This window comes from Oenanthe melanoleuca, chromosome 3, assembly GCF_029582105.1.
Source record: "Oenanthe melanoleuca isolate GR-GAL-2019-014 chromosome 3, OMel1.0, whole genome shotgun sequence".
In the NCBI taxonomy this organism is placed as follows: domain Eukaryota; kingdom Metazoa; phylum Chordata; class Aves; order Passeriformes; family Muscicapidae; genus Oenanthe; species Oenanthe melanoleuca.
Window position 1 is genome coordinate 11,641,319 of NC_079336.1, and position 24,074 is coordinate 11,665,392.

At 35.8% G+C, this 24,074-nt stretch overlaps 1 protein-coding gene across 1 annotated transcript in view; it reads left to right on the forward strand.

Moving 5' to 3' along the window:
* NBAS (NBAS subunit of NRZ tethering complex) overlaps nt 1–24,074 on the forward strand; it is a 157,565-nt gene that overhangs the window by 19,700 nt on the left and 113,791 nt on the right. The window contains 12 exon segments of the mRNA XM_056488728.1: nt 1,494–1,557; nt 2,641–2,834; nt 3,903–3,923; nt 3,925–4,161; nt 4,954–5,079; nt 6,349–6,500; nt 7,246–7,380; nt 7,650–7,728; nt 8,407–8,511; nt 8,795–8,931; nt 22,359–22,442; nt 22,865–23,018. Of these exon segments, the coding sequence (XP_056344703.1) occupies nt 1,494–1,557; nt 2,641–2,834; nt 3,903–3,923; nt 3,925–4,161; nt 4,954–5,079; nt 6,349–6,500; nt 7,246–7,380; nt 7,650–7,728; nt 8,407–8,511; nt 8,795–8,931; nt 22,359–22,442; nt 22,865–23,018 (1,488 nt within the window).

Genomic DNA, 24,074 nt, shown 5'->3' on the forward strand with positions numbered 1-24,074 from the left:
GCTTTTGTAGGAGATGAGAGGAGTTTGGGTCATGGTGCTTCAGCCACATACTGCATACATACTGCATACATCACTTTGCTATTAAGTCCAATGCTTTCTGCAGGAATTGTTTGCAAAACTAAGTGGGGGAGATTACATTAGGCATTGCTCAGAAACTGGCAAACTTTTATGTGATTTGTATGAATTTAAACACTGAGAATTTAAAACTTAATTAGTTTTCAAAGAAAAAAATAAAAAAACTGTATTTTAATGAGGAAATGCATTCTGAAAAGTGAAAAATCTGAAATTATGCACACTAGTATGTGAAGTATTCTGATTTTCCTCCCATTAATTTCTTGACTAATAGATAAAGAAAGGCTTTTCACTTGAAGTACTGTGTGTTATGTTCTAAATCTATGAGACATAAACCAATATCAGTTCTAAACAGGGTAAACAAATGGGATCGAAATGTAATTTCAAGCTTATTTAGAAAAGCGTTTTTTAAATAGCAACCAAAACAAACAAAAACAAAACCTCAAAGAAGTTCTTATCTAGTGTTGGGATAAGAGGTGTGTGTCTGTATATGCATATCTATTTATCTCTATTTTTAATACACACTTCAGACAAATTTTGCTCAAGGATCCTTACAGTGAGTTGTATTTTTTCTTTCTTTTTAGCAATAATGAATATGTATTCTGAAGGAGCATTCAGGATTTTATAAGTCAGTGAGGGTGATATAAAGGAATATTATGTGCTTGACTGTTCTCAAAATCTTTTTATAGGTGAAACTGGTGTCCAAGTATAACGTGTATTTTTCATAATATGTGTGAAATTAAGTTGGAGTGGCCTCATGTTTACTTTTAATTAGTAGACTTTCCTGTTTCTGCTGAAAAATCAAGTCTGAAAAACACCTTCTGCTTGATCCAAATGTGCTTTAGTTATTTCAGCTTCATGTACTTCCACTGCTTTGCACTTGGGGGCAGGATTTCTGTAACTGCTAAATCACAGTTAAAATAACAGTACTGCAGCATAATTCTAAACCTTGCAGTGCATCAATTAATAATACTGCTTCTTTTCTTGCACCAATCTTGAAAGGGGCTTTATAATTCTGAAAATAGCTGGGGAAAATACTTACAGAACTGTACTAGACTGTCACAAAGGACCACTACACAGACTTTTGGAGATTGTTTTATGTGTCTGGATCTGCAGTCCTGTGTATAGACATGAAAAGCAAATACTTGGCTTTTGGTTGCTGGAGAACTTTTATTTCAGAAATCTTTAGGGTATGATTACTGTTTAAAGTTGGTCAGGCCATGACTTGTGGTTTTGTTTTGTTTTTATTTTTAATTGTTTGTAGAAAAGTACAGTGTTTCTGCAGCAGTTGTATGTTTATGCTTGAGAAATTTTGAATTTATAGGGAGCATTTTAATTGAAGAATGAGTGAGTCAGCAACAGAGTACATAAACGGATTCTGGGTTACAAAGATTTACTTGATTATAATTTTTTTTTTTCAGCCAGGCTATGATGAGCTTAACCCAGACTGGAAACTCTCTAGTGAAAAAAGAAAGAAAATAAAAGGTATGCAGTACAGTTAGATTATTATTTTATATCACTGTGTAGTTAAAAATAGTAATGCATATATATGAAGACTGAAATGGCTTAAGTAAATCTGTCAGGTTGCCAAAATTGCATTATTTGAATTTGTAGTGTGGCAGAACTAAATGGGTGTCACAATAGTGTTTTTTCAGATTCTCTTTTAGGAATGCTTTTGTAGCCACAAAGAAGTTGGTATTTCAGTTAGCACAGGATTTCATTTTTTCTTCCTGTGAATGTCTAATAAATCTCGAAAGCTACTGTTACTTAAAGATGTTGGCTTAAAATGCTAAAAACAGTTCTAAAACAATTTCCTCTGACTGGATTTACCTCATCACTCTCTATTGTTTTCTGAAAGTTCAGGCCAATCTGTGCAGTCATTTAGCACCTGGTTATTGCATGGCTGCTCCAAGAGTGCAGAGATCAATAACTATTCCGTTAACCATTTGCTGCGGCTTGTACACATCTATATTATTAAAAGATTCCTTTTTCTTTATAGTATTTTATTTGGGGATTTATTCACTCTCTGATGAATATTTTATCCCAAAACAATCTGTGACTGGAAATGCCACAGCTTCCATCTTCAGTCCTAGAGACTGTTTTGTTTATTTGATTGTTTAGTTTAAATATTCCTAACAACCTCCTTTTGAGATATGTTGATATGTTTACTTGTCCTCAAAAGCAGTGTAGCCTTTTCTAATTTTCATTAGTATTAGGTAGGTTTGTGATCATGTCAAGGATGGCCTGATAGGTAATGAAATCTTTATCAAAGATCAAAATCTGCCACTTTTCATGCAAGTAAATCAGTTTACTGTAAATTTTTTTAAAAATAATTTATCTATATTATATTTATAATTAAGTGACTTTTTTGTTCTCAACAGCTTTATTTAATACAAAAATGGTTTATAAAAGATAATTGATATGAAATACAAACTTAGTGAAGCAAGGTTGCAAATAAAACAATAAATATCTGTTAGATTAGACCATATTTCTTCATAATGGCAGTCTCTTTTGTTCTTACCTGTGGTTTAACATTATCTTTCTTTATATGGTGCATTCTCATTTTAGATAAAGAATCCTATTACCCATTGATAGATGTAAATTGGTGGGCAGATAATTCTGTCATCCTTGCTCGCTGCTCTGGTGCTTTGACAGTGTCATCAGTCAAGACATTAAGAAACCTGCTGGGAAAGGCCTGTGAATGGTTTGAGAGTTCTCCTCAGGTCACTTTGGCTCACGATGGAGGATTTCTGAGCCTGGAGGTGAGGAATGTCACAAGCAGGTATTCTTTTGGAATAGAGTATGTCAGTCTGGTTTTTTGTATGTGATCCTAAAGTAGGGAGGTTAAAATAGATGTGACTACTAATACAAGAAGTGATTCTGCTTCCTTATCTGTAGATAGCATTGCAGGGAGATTCTGAATTAACTGTTAGCAGAAAAACTTGATAAAACAATAAATAACTTGTGGAGAGGAGAGGCAGCCTTCTGGAAGGTTGAATTTCAATGAGAGGAAACTTGCAACAGAAAGGAATTTGTGTTGACAGTAACCTTGCCTTGTATGTTAGTTCACCTGAAGAGCACTGCAACCATCCCTCTTCCTCTTTGAAATACATGGCTCATGAAGAAAGAGTGAATACATTTCAGTTAGACATGAGGAGCACAATGAAGGCAGAGCTGTGTAAGAGATACTTTTTTCTTTTTGTATATTTTTAGTAGGATTCCAGAAGGGAATAGAATATAATAAAGTTAATCAGTAATTTTCTTTAAAACAGAGAAAATTGCTCTTTTCTAAAGCTTATATTGAAATAGATCTTAAACATTTTATTAAAAAGTTTAATATTAGAATCAGAAAATTTCAGTGCACACCAAAGCTTGTGTGTATGTTTTTGGAAAGTTGTATTATTCTGAAAATAATATATACAACCAGTGACTGGCATAGTACAGCCTAAGGATGAGATTGTGTTGAACAAAAATGTTTCTTCGAATAGCTGAGAGTTCAAAACACTCCTGTATGCTGCATTAAGCTATAGGAAAGCACGGGAGGATGTCTCCAGTGTTGTGCCCTATCTTGGCTGGTGCAGGAGGTGCAGTGTAAAAGCAGGTTACTAAGAATCCTTCACCTTGGTAGGTGAGGGATAAAGCCTCAGATCCAGGAGACAGATGCAGTCAGGGTTTGTGGAGCAGGTTAAGCAAACAAAGGGTTTAAAGGAGAGAGGGAGGAAGATGTTGATTCTGAAATTTGAAGTCCTGAAAGTAGAGATGGACTCAGTTCTTACTATACTAGTTTAGATATGCTCAGTTGATGCTTCTTGTTCACGTTTTCTGTACAGTGTGAGGTGAAGCTTGTTCCAAAAAAGACTGCGCTTGGAGAGCAGGCCTGGTGATGAAGATGAGGGAGAAGATGACTCTGACTCAGATGATGAAACTTCTGCCAAGGACAGATACTTCAGCTACCTGAAGCAAGGCCTGTACTTTGTGACAGAAATGGAACGGTTTGCTCCTCCACGGAAACGACCACGTACTATTACAAAGAATTTCCGCCTTGTCAGCTTGAGATCCACGACTCCAGAGGAACTGTACCAGAGAAAAGTAAGTCTAGAAGGAAAAGTCACATCTCTCTTAATCAGCTTTATTTAGAAAGAGCTTCTTATTTTTCTTTTAATTACTGCTGCATTGACAAAAGAATTTAGGCATATATTTCTTACGGTCTCTTAACTGACAGTGTTCTGTGTCACCTGATCAAAGGGATCCTTTTTTAAAACTAGCATTATAATAACTGAAATGAGGTGATGTTTCCACTGGGAGACACTGTGCATCATTGGCTTGGCTAGACTTGGACATGCACTCATGTGTTTGCATGTAGTGAAAGACTTGGAAGATATATTGAATTAAATCAGTTTAACTTGTTGTTGGCTCAGGAGTGGGTTAATTTACAGTCTTCTGTGAATGTTTTGCGTGATTTTTCAGCTAAACATACAGATTAGGCCTCTGACTCATTCTTACCAAACAGATACTGCTTTTTTTTTAGGGCTGGTGGACAGACTACTTTGTCTAGGCCATTCCAGTTGTTCTGATGGTAAACCAGCCCACTCTGTTACTGCTACTGGGGAATGCTGATGTCAGACTAAATACGAGATATGTAACTAATATGATGTTACCTAAATAACATCTTCCTTTTATTTGAGAGGAAAATCTCTGATTTTCCAGAGGTGTCCATCGGATCTGATTCTTACTTATCTGTATCTTGAACCAGTCTCTTTCCTAGCTGCTTATGCATACCCACAGTAATTATCCCTCTAGCTCTGTCAACACACAGAATTAACAATTCATTGTTCAATATGGAAATCAGGTGAGTTTCATTTTCCTGTGTTTGCTTTATAGATTGATAATGAAGAATATGGGGAAGCTTTGTCTTTAGCTCAAACCTACGGCCTTGATTCTGATCTCGTGTACCAAAGACAGTGGAGGAAGTCGGCTGTTAATGTCGCTTCAATTCAAGACTACTTGGTGGGTTTGTTTTGTGATTTTTTTTTTTTTTTTTGCTTTCTTATCAGACTGACTGTATTATCTTTACAGAAATGGAATTCTCAATTGTATTCTAATTTATGCAACATAAATTGGAGGCAGTTTGAAGAATTGTCTGCAAATTCCATTTCATGTCATGTGTAAAAGAGCAATTGAACTGGAGGCCTGATCTAGAAACCTTGACAGTTAATGAAATATTCTTTTGGAATATCTTCTGACTTCTGTCAACAGCAACACACTTTCTGTGTGTAATCTCTCCCCCCACATGCTGCAGTAGATTATTGCCTGGCAAATGAAGAATAGTAATTGAAAATATCAACTGTTTAAACTTCCACTTATTGTAGAAAATAAATCGATAAGATGAAGTTGTTATCAGTAGTTATATCGCAAAGTTTGAACAACAAAATTTGCAGTGAATTCTGTGAACTGTATCTGAGCTTTTCAGTAGAATTCAACATAGGGGTTTTTTGGCTTGGAAGAAAGACTTCTAGCTCAGCAGAAAAATGGTGTTGAAGTTGTACAATCTCATGGTTGTGGTAAAGTATTAGTGATAGAAATATATTATTAGTACAGAATAGTAATATATAGCTTATTATTAGTACAGTAGATACAGTATTAGTAATATAGGTATATTAGTGTATATATAGTAGTATAGATAGGTATGCTAGTCTAAGCTAAAGCATTACAAAAGATCAAGAGAAATGTAATTTTTTTTTTCAAGTCAGATATTGACTGAATGTCAAAATTCAGCCATTCTGTGTGTGATCTGTAATGTCAACCAAAGATCAGCAGATAAGGCAGATGTATTTTGTAATTCTGGTGCCTTTTGTGTCTCAAAATCTTCCTGGCATGTGAAGAGGATGGTAATGAAAATGGCTGTAGTGCTATTGTGGAATATATACACTTGGTTTATGAAACATGTATTTTAACCCCAAACCATAACATTTCATTTAGTGTAAAAAGGAGTGGCATTAATTAGAAAGTACAAATAGTAACTTCTGTTCCAGTTGTTGTGGAAGTTCTGCTAAATCATTTGGTATTTCTGTGCTCTTTTTTTCTGCCACGTATACTGTGAAGCAGTTATGTTTATTGTATTCTCATCTCTTTTTTTGGTTTGCATTGTCAGTCACCAGAGAAGCTTGAGATTTTCTTAGGTGAAGAAATACATGAGGCAACTTTAACCTAATTTCTGGTTCCATTGCTTTGGATTGGAGCATGTAGCATTGTGTCTGTGCTCTTGTTCTTGGACAGAGCAAAATCAAGAAGCGTGCATGGGTTCTTCATGAGTGCTTGGAAAGAGTTCCAGAAAATGCAGATGCTGCCAAGAAGCTGCTTCAGTATGGCTTGAAAGGCACAGACTTGGAAGCTCTTGTGGCTATAGGAAAAGGAGAAGATGGTGGCAGGTCTGGGAAGAGTATTTTTTTTGTTTTCTTTTCCAAGAATGGTCTATAAAGTATTTTATAGTAATTTGGTAAAATCTTTTTCTTATCAACCACTAGTGAAAATATTGAGAAGCTTTTGCAGGACATAAAGAAAGAGCATGCTTTGACTCAGACTATTCTATAGATGTCCACAAAGTACCTATACATTTTTCCCCTATATGTATATAAAATACAGTGTTCATTGTAAATATATGCCCTGTAATTTCTTCATCAGAGGCAATTTAGTGTGTCAGTATTTTACTATGAGAATTTGTTTCTCTTGCTGTTTTGGAAAGCTGCAACTAACCCTAAAAATGTGTGTTGTTATATGTCTTAATTGTATTGATCAAGCTGAAGCAAGACACAGTGGAGATAATTCTCCTCAGTGTTCAGTTTCTGGTGGTAGAAATAGAAAGAGGCTATTCTTTCTTTGTGCAGTCTTCTATTACCATTGTGTGCTATAGAGCTGCTGCCAACCCCACTGCTGGCTATGGAATTCAGAAACTTTTATCAAGTTTGGTTTTGGTCTGTTTTAGGGAGGGAGTGGAAAGGAGTTGATGTCTCTTGTTGGCTTAGAACGAATCTCTGCTTGTTGACAACACAAAAATTCAGTATTATTTTATAAATGTGCAGATTTTTAGTCAAAGCAGACAAAAAACTGTTTTATTATATCTCTTCAAAGATTAGTTCCCCCTTCATTGCTTAGATTGTTGATTTTGTCTTCCAGATTTATCTTACCAGGGGAAGTGGACATTGAAATTCCCTATGAAGACCTTTTGTCACCAGATGAAGAAATGGATACTAGAAAGGAAAAAGAGGCCAAGAAGCGTAAAGAACTGCTATTATCAGTAAACTTCTCAAAGTAAATGAAATGTTAGGCCATGTTTTATTCAGAATTACAGGCTTATAATAACTACACAGTTGCAAGAACATAATTATTCTTATATATATTATTCCTACCAGAAAAGCGGTTTAAATTTTAGTTGGCATTATATTGTGTCGAAGTTCTTGGTTTACTTAATTTCTTGATATATCCCAGTGCACAGTCATTAAAATATGTAACCTTTGTTTTCATATGCACATGACATAAAACATTAATGGCAAACATGGAAATTCCTGTTCTGAACACAGGCTGACCCTGGAACAGAAGGAGCTCTGCCGTAGCAGGCTGAAGCTGTTAACTTACCTTGATCGCCTTGAGACCTATGAGGTGAGTTCTGAGTTCTCACACCATAGGTGTTCCTGCAACTTCTGCATCACATCATCTTACCTTTTTTTGTTATTTATTGTGGTATTAATGTTTTCAGCCTTGTTGAAAGGGTACAGTCTGTCAGTGGAGAAAAGTAAGATGTTTTCTCTTCAAGTGACTGTGTTTCTCCTGCTTCACTGTTTCAGAAGGATGGCCTCTAGTCTTGGGAGGTGCAGTTGGGCAAAAGCCTTCTTTGAACATCCTGTGTCTGTAGGGAATTGAATTATGGGATGTGGAGCTCAGGCAGGGTGACTGTGATTTCTCTGTCAGTCAAATTGGCAAGTTCTGTGCAGGTTCTCTAACTTATGAATGGGAAATTTTTTGGAATGTCAGACTGTATTTTACTAAATTTTTAAATTTTAAATTTGCAGTTGGCAATGCACATGCTTCTGTTATGGCTTTTACCACTTCTCTGTAACTAATGATGTCTAAACCTTAATTAAAATAAGGCAGAAAATTGTCTTAGCTTATCAGCCAAAAATGCATCTGTTTTTTTTTTTTAATACTGAAACAAAAAACCCTGAATAGTTCTCAGAATTATATCTCATACCTGCTCGTCTTAGGATAAAAAGATGTGTAGAGTTTTTTGATGCTTTTGTAAATGTTGTATAAAAAGCAGTCTCTTTTTTTTTTTTAAAGGAAATCCTTGGAGGGCCTCATGCAGCTGAGCAGCATTATGATGGAGAATTTTTTAAGAAGTTCAGAAATCAGAATATTGTACTTTCAGCAAGAACTTATGCTCGGGTATTAATATTTATGTTGCTAGAATCCAATGTTGTTTTGATATTGCTCTTTGCACTAAAGTACTTTTTCCTTCTCCCTTTGAACTTGGTTGAATCTCAGTGGAAATTTTAGAGATGGTATCTTTGTTTGATTTTAAATAAATAAGTGCTGTGACCCTGACCTTGTGTCTTTTTGTTGCTAAAGAAAAAAAAGAATAAACTGTTTGTTGTATGATTTAAGCTTTCTTGCTAATTTTCAATATAAATTAGTCTTAAGCTCTGCAACTTACTGTTGTATCCTTCAGGAAAGCAATGTCAGAGCCCTGGAAATTTTGTTCACTTTCCATGGATCAGCTTTACTTCCACACAGACAGGCGATTCTCTCCAATTTTCCAGAGACTACTTCTCCACACGAGTACGCTGTGCTGTTACCTGAAGCTCGGTAAGGCTGCATCCATACATACTGACTCAGATGATTTTTAGATTAATGGATAAATTAGTTTCCATATATGACAGTCTACTATTGGTTATTAGCTGGAGTCAAGAGAGCAGCTTTGTCTGTATGAGTCTTGCCTTGACCAGTCATCATTTTCTGCTTTACGTTGTGCCATTTGTGGGATCTTCTTGTCATTTACAGGAAAGTAGGGATTTTAGAAGTTCTTTTCTCTTCTAAGAGGGTACATGGACTTCTCTGACCTGAATCTGCCCAGATTTTCATGTGTAGTACAGGTCTTTAATTAGTTTGTGGTAACAGCTAGTGTTAGGAAGTGAATAATAGAAGTGTTTAGGTCCCTGGAAGCAAATACATTTTTCTGTATTTATTTTGTGAAGTAATTGAACACTTAAGCAGTCAGTAACTTCAGAACCATTAATCTTCTTGATCTGATTCTTGCTCAACTTGGTAAGGTAGAATTATGAAAAGCTTTAAATACAGGCTTTCCTAGTGTTTCATTTCAGCATAAAAGGTTATTTTACTGTGAATTTCTTCAAATCTTTTAAAAAGAGTCTTCCTTGAACATCATAATTATGTTCTGTATCTTACTTAATTAGAAGAATTTTTTGCTTTTAGAGTGTTTCTTTTAGACACTCAATTATGAAACTCATTTTGAAGCATACTGTTAAGTGCTCATAAAGAGATGGACAGATTTCATTATTTGGTATTTTACAATAGGACTTTGAAGCATTACTTCAGAGGGAAAGTTTTTGCAGGAGCTAATAGAACTTTTTTTTGTAGTCTTCCATTATTATAGTTAAGCTTTTCAATTTTCAAGGTTTTGCCAGTCCCATTTGGACTTAGGGTTTTTCAGTTAATCAAGTTATTCACCTGAAACTTTTCTAACTTAAAATACTTGCCAGTTTTGTTGTCCCTGAAGAGAAAGAACAGTCTTTATTTCATGATAACTAATGCTTCCCTTTTTATTTGTTGATAGTATTAGGAACATATTTAGTGATTTAGTTAACGTGTGAAAACACTTGTTTTATCCTTTTCTTTAAGGTAAAGGTTAGGACCATGAAGAGAAATTATTGCAGTGTTTATAAAATTGGTAAAATGATCTTTCCAGTCTTTCTCTTTTTTAAGATTTAGAATGTGAGACGTAGGGAAGAATGGTCATCTTAAATGTGGTTATGATCTATTGTTGGTCATAAATTGGGTTCTCATGTTTCTGAAGGGTTATTTGTTCTTGGTTTTGATTTTTTTAAAAAATTTATTTTGTTGTTTGGTTTGTTTACAAAACTGACTTATATGCCAAGAGGCAAGATGACAGCTAAAATAAAACATTTCACTAGTGATCTAATAGTAAAGATGTGAAGTTATGAGGAAAGAATCTAGTTTTGTCTGGTAATGAAAAATGAAAATATATATGTTGAATTTTTATTTTCATAGCAGACAGAACTTTCTAGTGCTAGCATCAGGTATGTGCACGCTTGTTATCCCCCAGATTGCAGAATAGACAGTGCTGTGTGTCTTTTGAAGTTTTTCTCTTTGGACAACTACAAATGAGGATGAGAAGCAAATCCCTATATACACAAATCCTGTATTTTTATAAAACCAGAAATATACTGTGTATTTGATTTAACCTTTTTCTAAAATAGTTTCTCTGTTACAAAACTGATTGTTCATGTAATATTGTTAAATATACTCCCTAAACCAATATTTTATTAATGTAATTAAATTAAATATGTACTGATGACAATATCTATTAATGAGAACAATATACTAATGAAATAGATTTAAGTTGTATAAAGTAAAATTTTCTTGCTATTTTAAGAAGGCTTCTGGCAATTCTATGTTCCATTTGAATCAAAGAGAATTGAATTTCTTAGTCATTTTTTGTGAGGTTATTGTTCTGTTAACTGGCATTTGTTTTTTAAGGAGTTTATTAGTATGGTAAAATTACTGATGTTCTGTAGACATGTACATTGTTAAGAAAAGTCATTTAAATAAGTGTGCTATCTAGTTTTCTTTGTATTAGGACACAATATGTAGACATAATTTTCTGTAAATTAACAGAGCAGGATGATGATACAATTTATCCATTCCCACAGAACATTAAAAAATTGTAAGTAGCGGCTGTAATTAATGTTCTGAAACAAAACAAAAAATAAGTTACAAAAATATAAACCCAATGTTTTAATTGGTAGAAAAAATGTTGCAGCATTATTACCACACAAATCTCTTTAGCTTATGTAGCTTGTAATTTCAGGGGTCTCAGGACAGGCATTATATTCAGTCTGGTGGATGATAAACATGAGGTTGTATAGCAGGTGCTGTCCTGTTTGTGCATGGAACAGATGAGGTGGGTAAACAGGCACCTCCATCTACAGCCAGGGTAGGAGCACTGAAACAGTTGCTTGCTGTACACCCCCACCAACATGAATGCATGTACAAGTGCTGGATATCTCCTAACCTGTAAGAAATGTTTTTGTGAATGTTGGGTTATAACTGTTTATCTGCATCCTGCAGTTCCGCTGCCGGTGGTAATTCTAAGTATCTACTGAAAGAAAGGCTCCCTTGGTTAGTGTATTCTGTAGGTATAAAGCAAGTGCTTTTCTTGTACTTGGACATGTCATTTACATTAGGATGGCATTTAAAGAGTAGTGTCACAAAAATTTGGAGTCTTGTCAGTCAAGGAAGAACTGGCATAATAAATGGAGAAAAAAATTAGATTTTTTTCCTCCCTTTTGTGACAGGTTATTAGGAAATACATGTATCTTTTTCGTGGATCTGCTTGTAAAAACTCTCAAATGATAGATATCCTTTTGTTGCTCATATTTGGCATATATTTATAGCTTAGCATCTATTTGGTTTACTCAGACCAGTTCAGGAGTTCTCTGTCTAAACAGAGAGTTTATGTATTCATGAGACTCTTGCAGAAGTCTGTGATTTAGGTAAGCTCAACAGCTCACTTGTTGAGAAGGAATCTGAAATACTAAGACACATTGGTGCCTGTAAATGATATTGGCTTCAAATTGGTATTGTGATAGATGGGCATTACTAAGTAATATGTTTTTGCAGAATTGGGATTGTAATGTTTTCTGCTTCTTTTCATATTATTTCTCAGCATATTTTATAATGACGGCTCCTGTGTCTCTGCTGTCTCTTGTTGGGATTCATGCTCCTTCTCAAAGATCCATCAGATGCACAGACTATGTCTGTTAGAACAACTAGAATGAAGGTGGTAAAAGTTTAGGTATTCAAAGGGGATGATAGCTCTTTTTAATCTCTGTTTTAATAGCTATAGCTAGTGTTCTTAATCTATAGTTAAGACTGTTGCCCTGAGGTTTTTAAATGTGATCTAGGAAAATCGTGTTTTACCACCATTATAAATACATAACCAGAGTATTTTTCTGGCTTTTAAATTTTCTTATCCTTTGTTCTGGGCTTAACTGCTGTATTGTAACATTACTGCTCACATTTTCAAGTCACAGAAGCCTGGAACTTCAAATGTATGGTTCCCTCAGCAGCCATAAGTCTGCTATATTGCACATTATGCTATAGTAAAAATCTTCCCCCTAAGATAGCAACTTTTTATATGTTGCTGTGTTTTTGCTTCTTAACTTTCTCAAATACTGGTGTTCAATTGTGACATAAAGTGAATTTTTACTGGAGAGTTGTGGATGAACTCCATTTGCTTGATGAACTGAGATGGGAATGTGGAAGTATCTCCTAAAAACTTAGTGAAGATTTTAAAACCTGAAAATTTCCATGTGGTTGGCTTTCATCTATGAATGAGTAAGCACTACTAAGAGTTCATAAGCAGTTAACTTTGCCTTTCTATAATGATACCATGTCCTGAACTAGGTTTTTAGTCATTGCCTGTGGCACTGCAGTTTCAATAAAGCTCTTAGAGCTTCATCTTTTCTCTTCCTTATATGTGCATCTAAATAGGTTTGATAGCAGAATGTCTGCAGAACTGTCTAATATATAGTCCCCTCTTTTTCATATTATTTTTTTTTCTTGTGAAGCTGAGCTGCCTTTGTTTTTAGTGTAATTCAAAGGCGTTCACGTTAGAAGAATTAATCACATGGTCAGTTCTTTCTTTGAATTTGGTTTGAATTCATTTGTATAGTGCTACAGTGGAAATAATAAGGGCCTGTGTTTTATATGCACGTCTTTTTTCTTTGCACTAACAGGAAGAAAAAAACAGTTCAGGGGGAGAAATGTAGTTAATATTATTTAAGGATGTATTTGGTAGGAAAAAAATAGCAGATCTTACCTTCTACTATGAAGTAGAAAAAAATAATTTTTGAGAGAAAGATTACTTTGTCATGATGACACTCAGGTTCTTGTCTGGATTGACTTCTGATAGAAGTAGGGAAGGCTTTTGTCCATGAGAAAATTAAGCAGTGGTTTGGAGGAAGAGAAACTCCTATGCAAACTGCTTGTGTGCAAATTCATGATAACAACAGGAATAGCTCATTACAGCCAGGAGGCTGCTGCAGTCAGCTGGCAAAAGTACCATAGAAGTTGGTTGTGAGGAGTTTTTGAAGAAGAGAATGAGAACTTGAGGGAGCTGTGGAGAACACAAACTGCCAAGGAGGGAGGAGAGAAGTTTCACAGAACCTGCTGTGCTGGAGCTGAGCTGTCATTCAGCTGAGAGCTGAGTGTTCAGTGTGGGGAAGGTTTCAGACAGGCCATAGCAGCCTTCACATAACTTCCTGCAGCATGTGAGTTGAACTGTGGTTGTGCTGTTTATCCACAGAACATGGACAGGGATTTGCTTTGTATTTCTGGCTACTTAATGCTGGACTTTTCCTGACTTCATCTACTATGTGTGGCTTTAGCCTGCATAGTCCTGAACTGGAGTTTGGCTTGCCTTGTCCAATCATCTAATGAAGTGTACTACTGCCATTGACTCTGTTTGTTGTTCTTTTACAGGGTTTAGAATAAAATTTCTCCCAGGAGCATTCATTATGCTTTATCAATGTACACTTCTGAAGTAGTGTTTCCACAATTTGGTGGCAGATGGCTTTGATCTTACTTGGAGTTCAGCTTTGTCTTTAAAATAGCTTTCACAAAATCAAAATGGGCTATTACCTCACAATTTTAATTGTATACACGAAGAAAAAACCCACAGTGAGCTTCTGAACTGTGCTTGTGTAGTGTTAGCTGACTTTTCTGATGTTTAGATTATTCATTCTAGGTTGTTGAGGAGGGAAGAAAGTTTCCCTCTCTCCAAATTTTATTAGAGGTTAACCACATCATTAAAACATAGCTTGATTTGTTTGTATGAAATCAGTTATAACTTTCTCATCTGGTGGCAGAGCTGCTTCAAAGGACTTGTCACTGCAGTGTGCACAGCAGGGATGCTGAAGGTTAGTTAACTGTGGTGGCCAAAAGCAGTGGGATACCTTTTCCACCAGTTTATGCAGATCAGTTTTCCCAAAATGCATGATATTTAGGCAGCTGTGCTTCAGTCTTGATAAATTTGTCACGTCGTGTGGATATTTCTGGGAAATGAAGCACTTCTCTCTGCCCACCACTCCTGCATAGTATATTGAACAGTTGGAAACCTAGAAATACATGTAATCAGTTCTGTAGTTGCATTCACTGATTCACTGTTCAGATACTATAGTGAAAGAAAAGAACGTTTTCATGCAGTATAAACAATGCAATACATATCACAGCTGTTTGAGACTATATCTGGGGTGCATTTCTTATATTTCATCCTCAGCTATGGAATATTTGTGACATAACAAAACTCTTCCGGAGGCAGAAGAATTGCAGAGCCACAGAAAGTGGCATTGATTTACTCGTTGCTATCTGAGAAGATACAGACTTTGGACAAAAGTATTTCTAAATTAAATGAAAAGAGAATATTTTAGTTATTTTATGTATGTTATACACAAGCTTCCAAATTAGGAATTAATGAGTGTTTCTAACAATACTTTTCAGACAGGGAGACATGATTAAAAAAGACAAAGCAAAGATTAATGTACTTTTAAGATGTCCCAGATCTACTTCATCAATGTCTTTCACAAAATAATACTGTTTCATAAATGTGTTTGGGCAAATTGCACTTTGCATTCAGTGTGGATGCAAAGTTTACAGGGGAAAAGATTTAAAGAAAAATACGCATTTTCAACTTGAAGGGTCCTGGAGACAGGCCTGTTGTATGAAATGCTTAAAAGGGGAAAAAAGCAAACCCACACAGTTGGTATTGGTAATGGAGAGAATTGGAATCTGACCTTAAAACTGAGTTAGACCTTCCTCTTTTCAAAGGCTGTCTTTGGAGAGAAAAATAATCTACAGGTTTCAATAAATGCAGTTGGTGGGATACAGAAACTACAATAGCATGAACTTCTTTTGTCAAAGAAAAGAATGTGAAGAATTGCCAAGCCAATGTAAACAATAGAGTGAAAAGAGCAATACAGGAAAAGTCAGCTCTTTTTGAAGAAATAGGGTTGAATGCCTCCATAGTCAGTCAATTCTCTGGATTCCAATCATATTTATTCTACTGTTGAAAAGAGAGAAGTGTAAAGGGTAGTGGAGAAACAGTGGCTCAGGAAAAAATAAAAAAATACCTCAAAGCCATGCTAATATTTGTACAGTTACAGTTTCTTTAGCTGGGAGAGAAAGCCACCTGCCTTAGTGACTACATGATCTGTCACCGTGTCTGGAATTCCAAGTGCATTGGAATGCAGACTTAACCTGCACGTGTCTCTGATCTCTGTGGGATTTCAGTTACAGAAACAAACCTGCAGAGTTGTGTAGCACAAGGAGACTGAACTCTGGATTCTGTAGCACAGTGTACACTGCATATACAGCAGGCTGCCTGTGCATGCTGAATTCACCACTTCTGCCCTGCTAGCTCTCTGGTGTGCAGGGCATGTGTGGAGGTTCTGATGTGCCCCCATTCAGCTGGATTTGCTGTACAGGTGTTGTAAACAAAAGCATTGTAGAAAAATGGGCGTTCTGCCTCTTTTCAGATGTATCTGTATTTCTTTGTCTTATATGTATTTTTGCAGACTGCAATGGTATTTTGACACCTGAAGTCTTTCTGAACTGACTTGCTTTAGTTTTAACAACTACTTTTCCAGAGTTTTCTGCTCTGTGTTTCTGCATGAGTCACTGAAATTACTGACAATAGAAATCTAAGGGAAAAAAATAGTCTGTGCTAAAGCATGAGTATCAGTTAAGAACAAACCTCATGATAAATGTTGAAATAAATACAGCGTTCTAATCTTTGTCTTTATAAAGAGCTTAGATACAGGGATGTCACATCCTTTTCTTGTGTCAAGCATGGTTTATTCCAGTTCTTGTAATTTAATTTCAAATTCAAGAGTTTTTATTAACTCTTCAGAAGGAGGAGAGATAGTAAAGATAGTTGGATATAGTCATGTAGGGGGCAAGAGGGAGTTACATATTTTATTAGTGTTGTGGAGAAGGTGAATGGAGTTAGGAGTCAGTTCTAGTGCTGTGGGTTCTGCTAGGGTTTTTTTGTATTGTTCTGAGCTCACTAAGAAATCTACCTGTTAAGAATGACTTTACATAAATGCTGATGTCTACTAGGATGAACAATCTTGCAGCTATGTCTTTTTTGTGTTTTCTTTTCTAAGCATTTAGAGAAGATGGTTTCTGAATGCTGCTTGACTCTTGGTGAGAATTAAAAAATCTGAAATTCCTCTCTAAACTTACTCCAGTCATGAACCTGAATACTCCTAAAGAGGCAAATGGAGCCAGAGCAGAAAATACTTTAAAAAGTATTTTCCATGGCTTATCCATACACCTGACTTAAATAACTTTTTCTGCTGTGAGAAGGGAAAAAAGATAGAGGTATACATTTTGCAGTCAAGATTGCACTGCATGACCATTCTTTCCCATGAAATGAAAAATCTTTTCCTCTTTAGTGTTTCACAGTGAGGTCTGTTAATAAGCTTTTATGAAGGACTTCTGAAGTATGCTTTTAGCACTTCTGGAATTGAGGTGTCTGGACAACTGTAGGTTTCACTGCTGCAGAACCTTGAGCTGAAAAATGAGATTGATCTTAGATTTGGCCAGAAGGCAAATGGCCAACAGTAGTTTTCAGGAGAGAAAAATAGGTACAGGCAAGCACACTGCAACATTTACTTGAAGTTTCTCAAGGGAGAAATAACATATATTTCTAATATATGGCTCAAATATCCTCAACTGTGTATTTTCTAGATGTAGTAAGCTTTCATGAGACTTTATTCGAGGAATTAATTCTGTTTTTGAACCGAAATACATGGTAGTTTATCTTCTAAGCCATGGAGCAGGTGATTAACAGCCTGACTACCTATTGTGTAAAACAGCATCTGCTTTTCATCGAGGCCCAGTCTTACCAGTATTTACACTGTTGTAGGAAATAAGTACAGTGAAATACCATTTCTGATTTAAGTGAAATGAACAACATAGTACCAGTCTTGGAATATTGTTTCTTTCTTCTATTCTTTCTATTCTTTCTTCAATTTGCCTTGGCATTTAGAAAAGGGACATCATACACTTATTGCCTCTAGTCATTCATATTGCTTGTCCCTGTACTTTTCATCTTTATTTTTATTGTACCCTTTTGAGAAAACAGGCAGAGAGAGGCAGAGTTGCACATTGCTTCATCTCTTGATGGATTTTGGAGTTGCAGGGAAAGGGGGAAGGAAAGCAACTTTCACAGAGGGGAAAGTGATTGCATGTCTGTAAAAAGAAGCACTTGCTAGTAACTGTTGACTTTAGGCCAGGGTAAGTAATACTTGCTTGCACAAAAATCAAAGTTTTTAGTGTCTAATAATTGTTTATCAGAGTCAGCAAAGTAACTCAACTGTGTTAAGAATAATTGGAGGTTAGAAACATGTAATTTGTATTGATACGTAAATCAGTTAAAAATATGTAAGTTTTGCCAACTTTAATTGTAAACCTTTTGTGCTATTGAATCTGTAAAGAAATGGATTCTTAATTGGGACTATATGTCCTGCATGTTCACCACATCTATGGCAACTATGCTGGATGTGACAGCAGAATTTTGAAGAATGTGATTTACCAGTACAGGCTTGGGTCAGTAGATTTCTCTTTCCTTTTTTTTTTTTTTTTTTTTTTTTTGGTTTTTTTGGGAGGTTTTTTTTTTTTTTTTCTTTTCTTTTTCCCTTCCAATCTCATATGGAAGGATTGTAGCATTAGGATTGTGTGTGTGTTTTGAGATGTCTTGGTTCCTTGTCGTACAGATCACATTCATGCAGGGGTGGTTTCAAATTTGCATTCTAAACATCTGTATTTGTTTATTTGTAGTAATTTTTTCTTTTAATAATTTTTTAGTCTAAAGAGGAAAATGTTGAAATTTAAGTATCTTAAATGTGTGCATCTCTTTTCTTACTATTTTGCATGACTTCTTTCTCTCAATAACAATTAAAGCAACCACTGAAGCAGCAGCCAAACCAAAGAAAATTTCCCTAAAGTTTCTTTTGGGCTTCTGAGATTAGATAGGAAGATTTATTAAGATGGGAAGCTCTTACTTAAAAGAAGTGCAAATGACTGCTGCTTTCAGAGTAAAAACATGTGCTGCAATTTTCTGAATGGGTCTTGCTGTAATTCTCTGCTGTGTGTCTCCTCTGTTGTTCCACAGTCAGGTAAATGCATCAGAGACTCTTGCAAGAGCCAGATTTTGAAAGAGAGGGATAGGGACACAGTTTGTGTTGTCTTTAGTAGAATAATGGAATAGTTTATGTTGGAAAAGACCCTTAAGATCAAGTCCAGCTTCAAACCTAACACTGTCAGGTTCACCTCTGAACTATGTCCTTAAGTGACACATCTCCATATGTTTTAAATACCTTCTAGGGATGGAGACTCAGCCAAGAGGTGAATGAGAGGAACTGACAGAGGGTCAGACCTTGGTTTACAGGTTCCTTGGTACTCTTTGGGCTGTTCTTAGTGGAGCTGTATGAAGAATGAGACTGAGGGGAGGGCAGGATCTAGTGGAAATTCTTTGCTCTGTGATTTTCAACCTCTGAAACTGCTCAGGCCCTCAGGTTGTGTTTAGAGCTTCTCTTGGCAGCTGGTCCTTGCCAACAACTGAATATCTTCCTGCCCCTGTAGTTTATCAAAAAGCAATTTTTATTTTATTGTTTTACTAATAAAGAAATAATCTCAAATGGACCTGTAGGACTTGACTACATGAAATAATTTTAACAAAGTGCATTACAAATTTTGGAAACAGAATAATAGTTAAGGCATTAGTATGTGAGCTAATGTTGGAGGAAAAAGCTGTTTGTAATGTGAAATTGGAGTTGTTACCTGAAAATCTTCTCTTAGTTTTATTCTGTCTTAGTAGTTCTGCTGCAGTTTTGCAGACATTTGAAAACCACTTCTGAAATGAAACCCTTTTCTGTCCTTTGCTGTATAAAAGCTCCTCTTTTTTCCCATTAAGAAGGTGTGTTAATATTGAAAAAAAACCTACCTAATTCCTTTCAGAGGATCAACATAAACAAAAAAACCCCAAACCAAACCAACCAACTGAAAAACCAAACAAACCCCTGTCACATGAAAAGAAGTCTCCTCAACCTTTTATGTTTGGTTAGTCTGAGACCCTTGTGCCAGACCAGTGTGGCAGTGTCCCATTGTGGGGACTCTTCATGGAGTGGTGCTAGGTCAGAGGGCACTTCTGTGCCAGACAGAGACCCCTCCTGGGTCTCCACACCTTTGTTGAAGTGTGCTCCCCACTGCCAGTGGCTGCCAGCCCCCTTGAAGGACTCAGGCTTACAGTTCATGGGATAACACTCTTTTGTTAATAAAACTGTGACAGGTTAAGGTTCAAGGGTTGCTGGTGATAGTATCTGACTGCAAAAACATACTCAAAACAATATGTATTACATAGTATAGCAAGCTCTACTCCCTAAGAGAAGTTAGCCCTAGATACTCATTGTGTGCATGGAGCATGGACGTGTGCATGGAACAGTGTCCATGCAATGGGCATCCCTGTGGGGGGGAGACAGGTTCAGCCCATCAGCTCATCCTGGAAGTTACAATGGAGTCTTTCCTGACTTCTACCCATTCTTAAATTTCTTTATATTTAAGTGAAGAAATTAAAAAGAATATACTTTTATACCTATCCAGTGAGGGTTGGAGATACCAATGTTCCCTGCCTTCAAGGTATAGTATGTAATACAACGTTGGGATGGGAATATGCACCAGTCCAAGGGGAGTGTTTTTGCCACGGTTGATGATTCAACAGCAAGACATCTTGCTTTATCTCCTCTGGGTTTTAGCTGCTCTGTGATTTGCCAGCTAAAAAGTACTGCTGAATTCCCTCCTCTGCAAGGATTTCAGTGGAGCCTGGCCATGGTGTCTCCACTCTGCTCCTCCCTTCATTTAGGCCCCGTTTGCACGTGTTGTGTGAGGAAAATCAGGAGGAGCAACTGCATTTCCTCTGTAATTTCCATCCTGTTACAGCTGTGTCTATAACTTTCCACTTTTCTTTAATTTTACCCCCAGTCTTTTCTCCATCTTCACAACCCTCTGCTTCCCCAAACAAAATAACCAAGCAACCAAGCCTACTGGGAAATGAATGGGAAGAATTTGCTAAGAGATGAAATTATCTCAGACAAATTTTGTTCTGCTTTCTTTTCTGTTAAATAGAACACAGAAAAGGAGAGCATTATCAATTGAATTATCAAGTCCTGCTTGTACTGTCTTGATTTTATACTTTGGAAGACAGTATTAATTACCATTTGGCTTTTCTGGTATTTGCCATTTCAGCTGATAAAGATAATTTTTTCACTACAAACTGGGCCTTCCATAATAACATTCTCATATAGGACATTTAAAATATGACTGTATTAATTTAGTTCATTATGTAGTTTTTAAACAAATTATTGGTAAATGATATTATTTAAGATTTAAACAACTATAGCACCCCTTATCCCCAAAATGTACGGGCTGATGATGAATCTTTCAAAAATAAGAAACTGGCCTTATTCCTGTTTGTCCCACAAATGTTAGTTTGGAGTTTTCTTTATCAATTATTTTTAATGACATTGCTACATGGTGCATTATTACAAAGGCAGCCATAGACTATCTTGTTCAGGTGAACTAGAATTGAAGGCAAATATTGCTATAGCTCTGACACAGGAATTAGCAGTTTTCCGTTCTTACCCCTTCATTTGTTTGACTTCTATAATCTGCAAACCTGTCTCTGCCATTTTACTGTTGGATTACTTCAGCATGTGTAGTTTGGAGGGTCAGAATGACTATGTTAAAACATAAGATATTGTTTGCTAATGCACAGGGGAGGGAAAGAAAAGAGTGACCAGTCTTCTGGGTGAGATATGTGTGTGTGTGTGGCAGGACAGGTTATGAGCATGCCTTGCTGTGTTCAGTGAGTTTAATGGCTGTTGCTAAATGAGATGGAGCTACTGATTTTTAGCTTATTGTTTCAATTCTTACTATATTGTGAAATTGATTTGTTGGTTGGAGTTGTGTTTATTTTTAAGCTACTGAGTTACTGTGCTGCCCTTCAAAGGAAGAGAAGATTGTGTCAGTTGTTAGTTTATAAATAGGGATTGTCTGTGTAGTAGTGCTGTTGCTGTTTATTTTCAGGGTCAGGAGAAAATTAATTAAAAGAGCTTATTGTTCTGGTATGCTGCAACTGTAATGTCTCGACTTGGTACATAGTTTGTTTCTTATTTCTATAAGTGGCAGAACCTATAAAGTTCTTCTCTTCCTCACTGGTTTATGTTCTGCATAGCTTGACATGGTTTTCTAGTGTTTTATGCTGCATAAACAGCTAGCCTTCTACACCAAGCCATAACTACTCATTCTAGTAATAATCCATGATGTTCTTAACTTGCATCTTAAACAGTTTTTTTTTTTTTCTTCAACATCAATATTTAGAGGATTTTTCACTGTAGAAGTTTGTGGTCAGAAACTCACATTAAACTTGAGAAGATCAGCAGAGCAGGGTATATGTAGTTTCAGTATGGGAATTTGTGCTAATTTGAACAGTTGTATTTTTTTTTTCAAGTTGTGAATATCATAGGTTTTTACTTCTTTCAGTCTTTTGTGACAGCATATGAAGTCAGAATACTTAGTGTGAAATAGTAAAAACTCTGAAAGAATATAATGAATTTTTTCCTTTATTTAAAAGATGGTCAGTAAAAAAATTTTTTAATCTTTTTTATTTGCTCTTTAATGGTATAGGTAGAATATGGGTTTGTATGGATAACATACAGGCAAAGCCACACGTGTAAAGCTTTTACATTACTAAGAAGTAATGAATCTTAAATAATTGATTCTGTAATTAACTAACAAGCTTATTATGAATTAGCTGAAATATTTTTGTGCATTTTGTATTCTATAAATTGAGTGCCATAACAAATTAAAAAGACATAAAATTATGTAAAGCTTCTCTTTTTTTGTCATACCAGCTTCAGGAAGGGGACATTGAAAATTCTTCCTTGGAATGAGCAGAAACATCGTGAAGAAGACTGGTGTGAAAAACCAGAATGCAGGTAAGTATATATAAAAGTAAAAATATAAAGAATTTATTTACTAATTATTAAAATGAGGGAATTGGCCCAGTAAAACTAATTTATTATTTTGTACACACTAACTTGTGTTTTCAGCTTTCTTGGGACTGACTGAGGAAATAGAAAGCAGAGGTTGTGCAAACCCAGATCTTCAGTAGAGAGTGTTCTTTCTTTCATGATCTGTCACGTTTGAAATCTCTTACTAGTTCAGTAGAGGGGATTCTTCCTTTCATGCTCTGTCTGCTGTTCAAAATCTCTTAGTAGTTCCTTTGCTGACAAAAACTAACATTCACTCTTTTAGGTTGATCATATCATTTTCTTTCAGAAGTTTTAGGAAAAAGACCAATGTTAAGAAAACACAGGTAAACAAATATATACTTAAACATATACTTATTTTTTTAAAGGACGGTTATTGAACCAACTTTGCAAGATGAAGGCCAGTTTCTGTATGAGATACAACCTGAGTTACTGAAGTACAGGACTACTGACCTTTCTGTAGATCTCGTCACTGATTGGTATCTGAGCAGAGCACAGGAAATTGAAGAATATGCAATGCAGGTGAGAATAGCAGCGAGGAACTGGGCAGCCTTCTTCAACAGAATCCTCAACAGTCGAAATGCATATTAATAGGACACATTTCCCTCAGTAATGTACACTCTGTCTCAGCTTCATTATGGCTTTTGAAGTACTTGCCTTTTCTTTTGCAGTGTACTTAGGCTTGCTCTAAAGTTTACTCAGCCAAATAATGAATCCATAGAAATGAATAAGGAAGCCAGTAGATTCTGTTTCATTTTGTTTACCATGGCAGACAGTAGCTCTTTTGTAATCTATGAAAAGTGTTTACCATTTTATGTTTGTAAGTAAGGGAGGGAAAGTTGTGCACAGCATGTTGGGAAATGTGTTTTATTTCCTATCACATGCTACTGTGTTATGTATATTGGAATGTGCCAGTCATATGTGTCACTGTTATGTCCATAAACAGTACTGTCATGATTTTGTCATGAAATTCCTAGCACTTTTATTGTGTGTCTGTGGGACTACCACTCAGCTTATTTCTGCTTGATTTTCTTCATATGTTAAAAGTGTGTGAAGCTCTATGAGATAAAGATAAGCATTGCACATAAGAGCAGAGCTCATCACTCCTGTGCTCTGCTATTTTATTACTTCTCAAGCCAATTTAGCTGCATGAAAAGGAGGGTGACTGGAAGTGTCACTGTAGGTTAGTTCTCATGAGTGAGTTTTTCTATTCTACAAGCTTGCACTCCTCCAGGGCTCTTTTTAATGATACTTGCCTGTAATCTTAACAACAATCAGTAAGTATGGAAATAAAAGCAACTTCCAAGGATCAGTTAAATTATATAACATGTAAATTGAGTTACATTCTGCTCTTCAAGACTTACATCTGCCTTGCGGAATACTTACAGCCAGTGTTGTGTTCTTGGAAATCAGAACAGAACCTTCCATACACAGGTAGTTTGTCACTAGGGAAAAAGTCTGTCATTGGTTTTTGTGACATAAAATGCAACAATTAAAATTATTAAATTGTGGTCAGCTAGAAAAGTCATGTTGCATGTCAGTTACCTGGTTGTTTTAGTTTAAAGCATTTCTTCATAT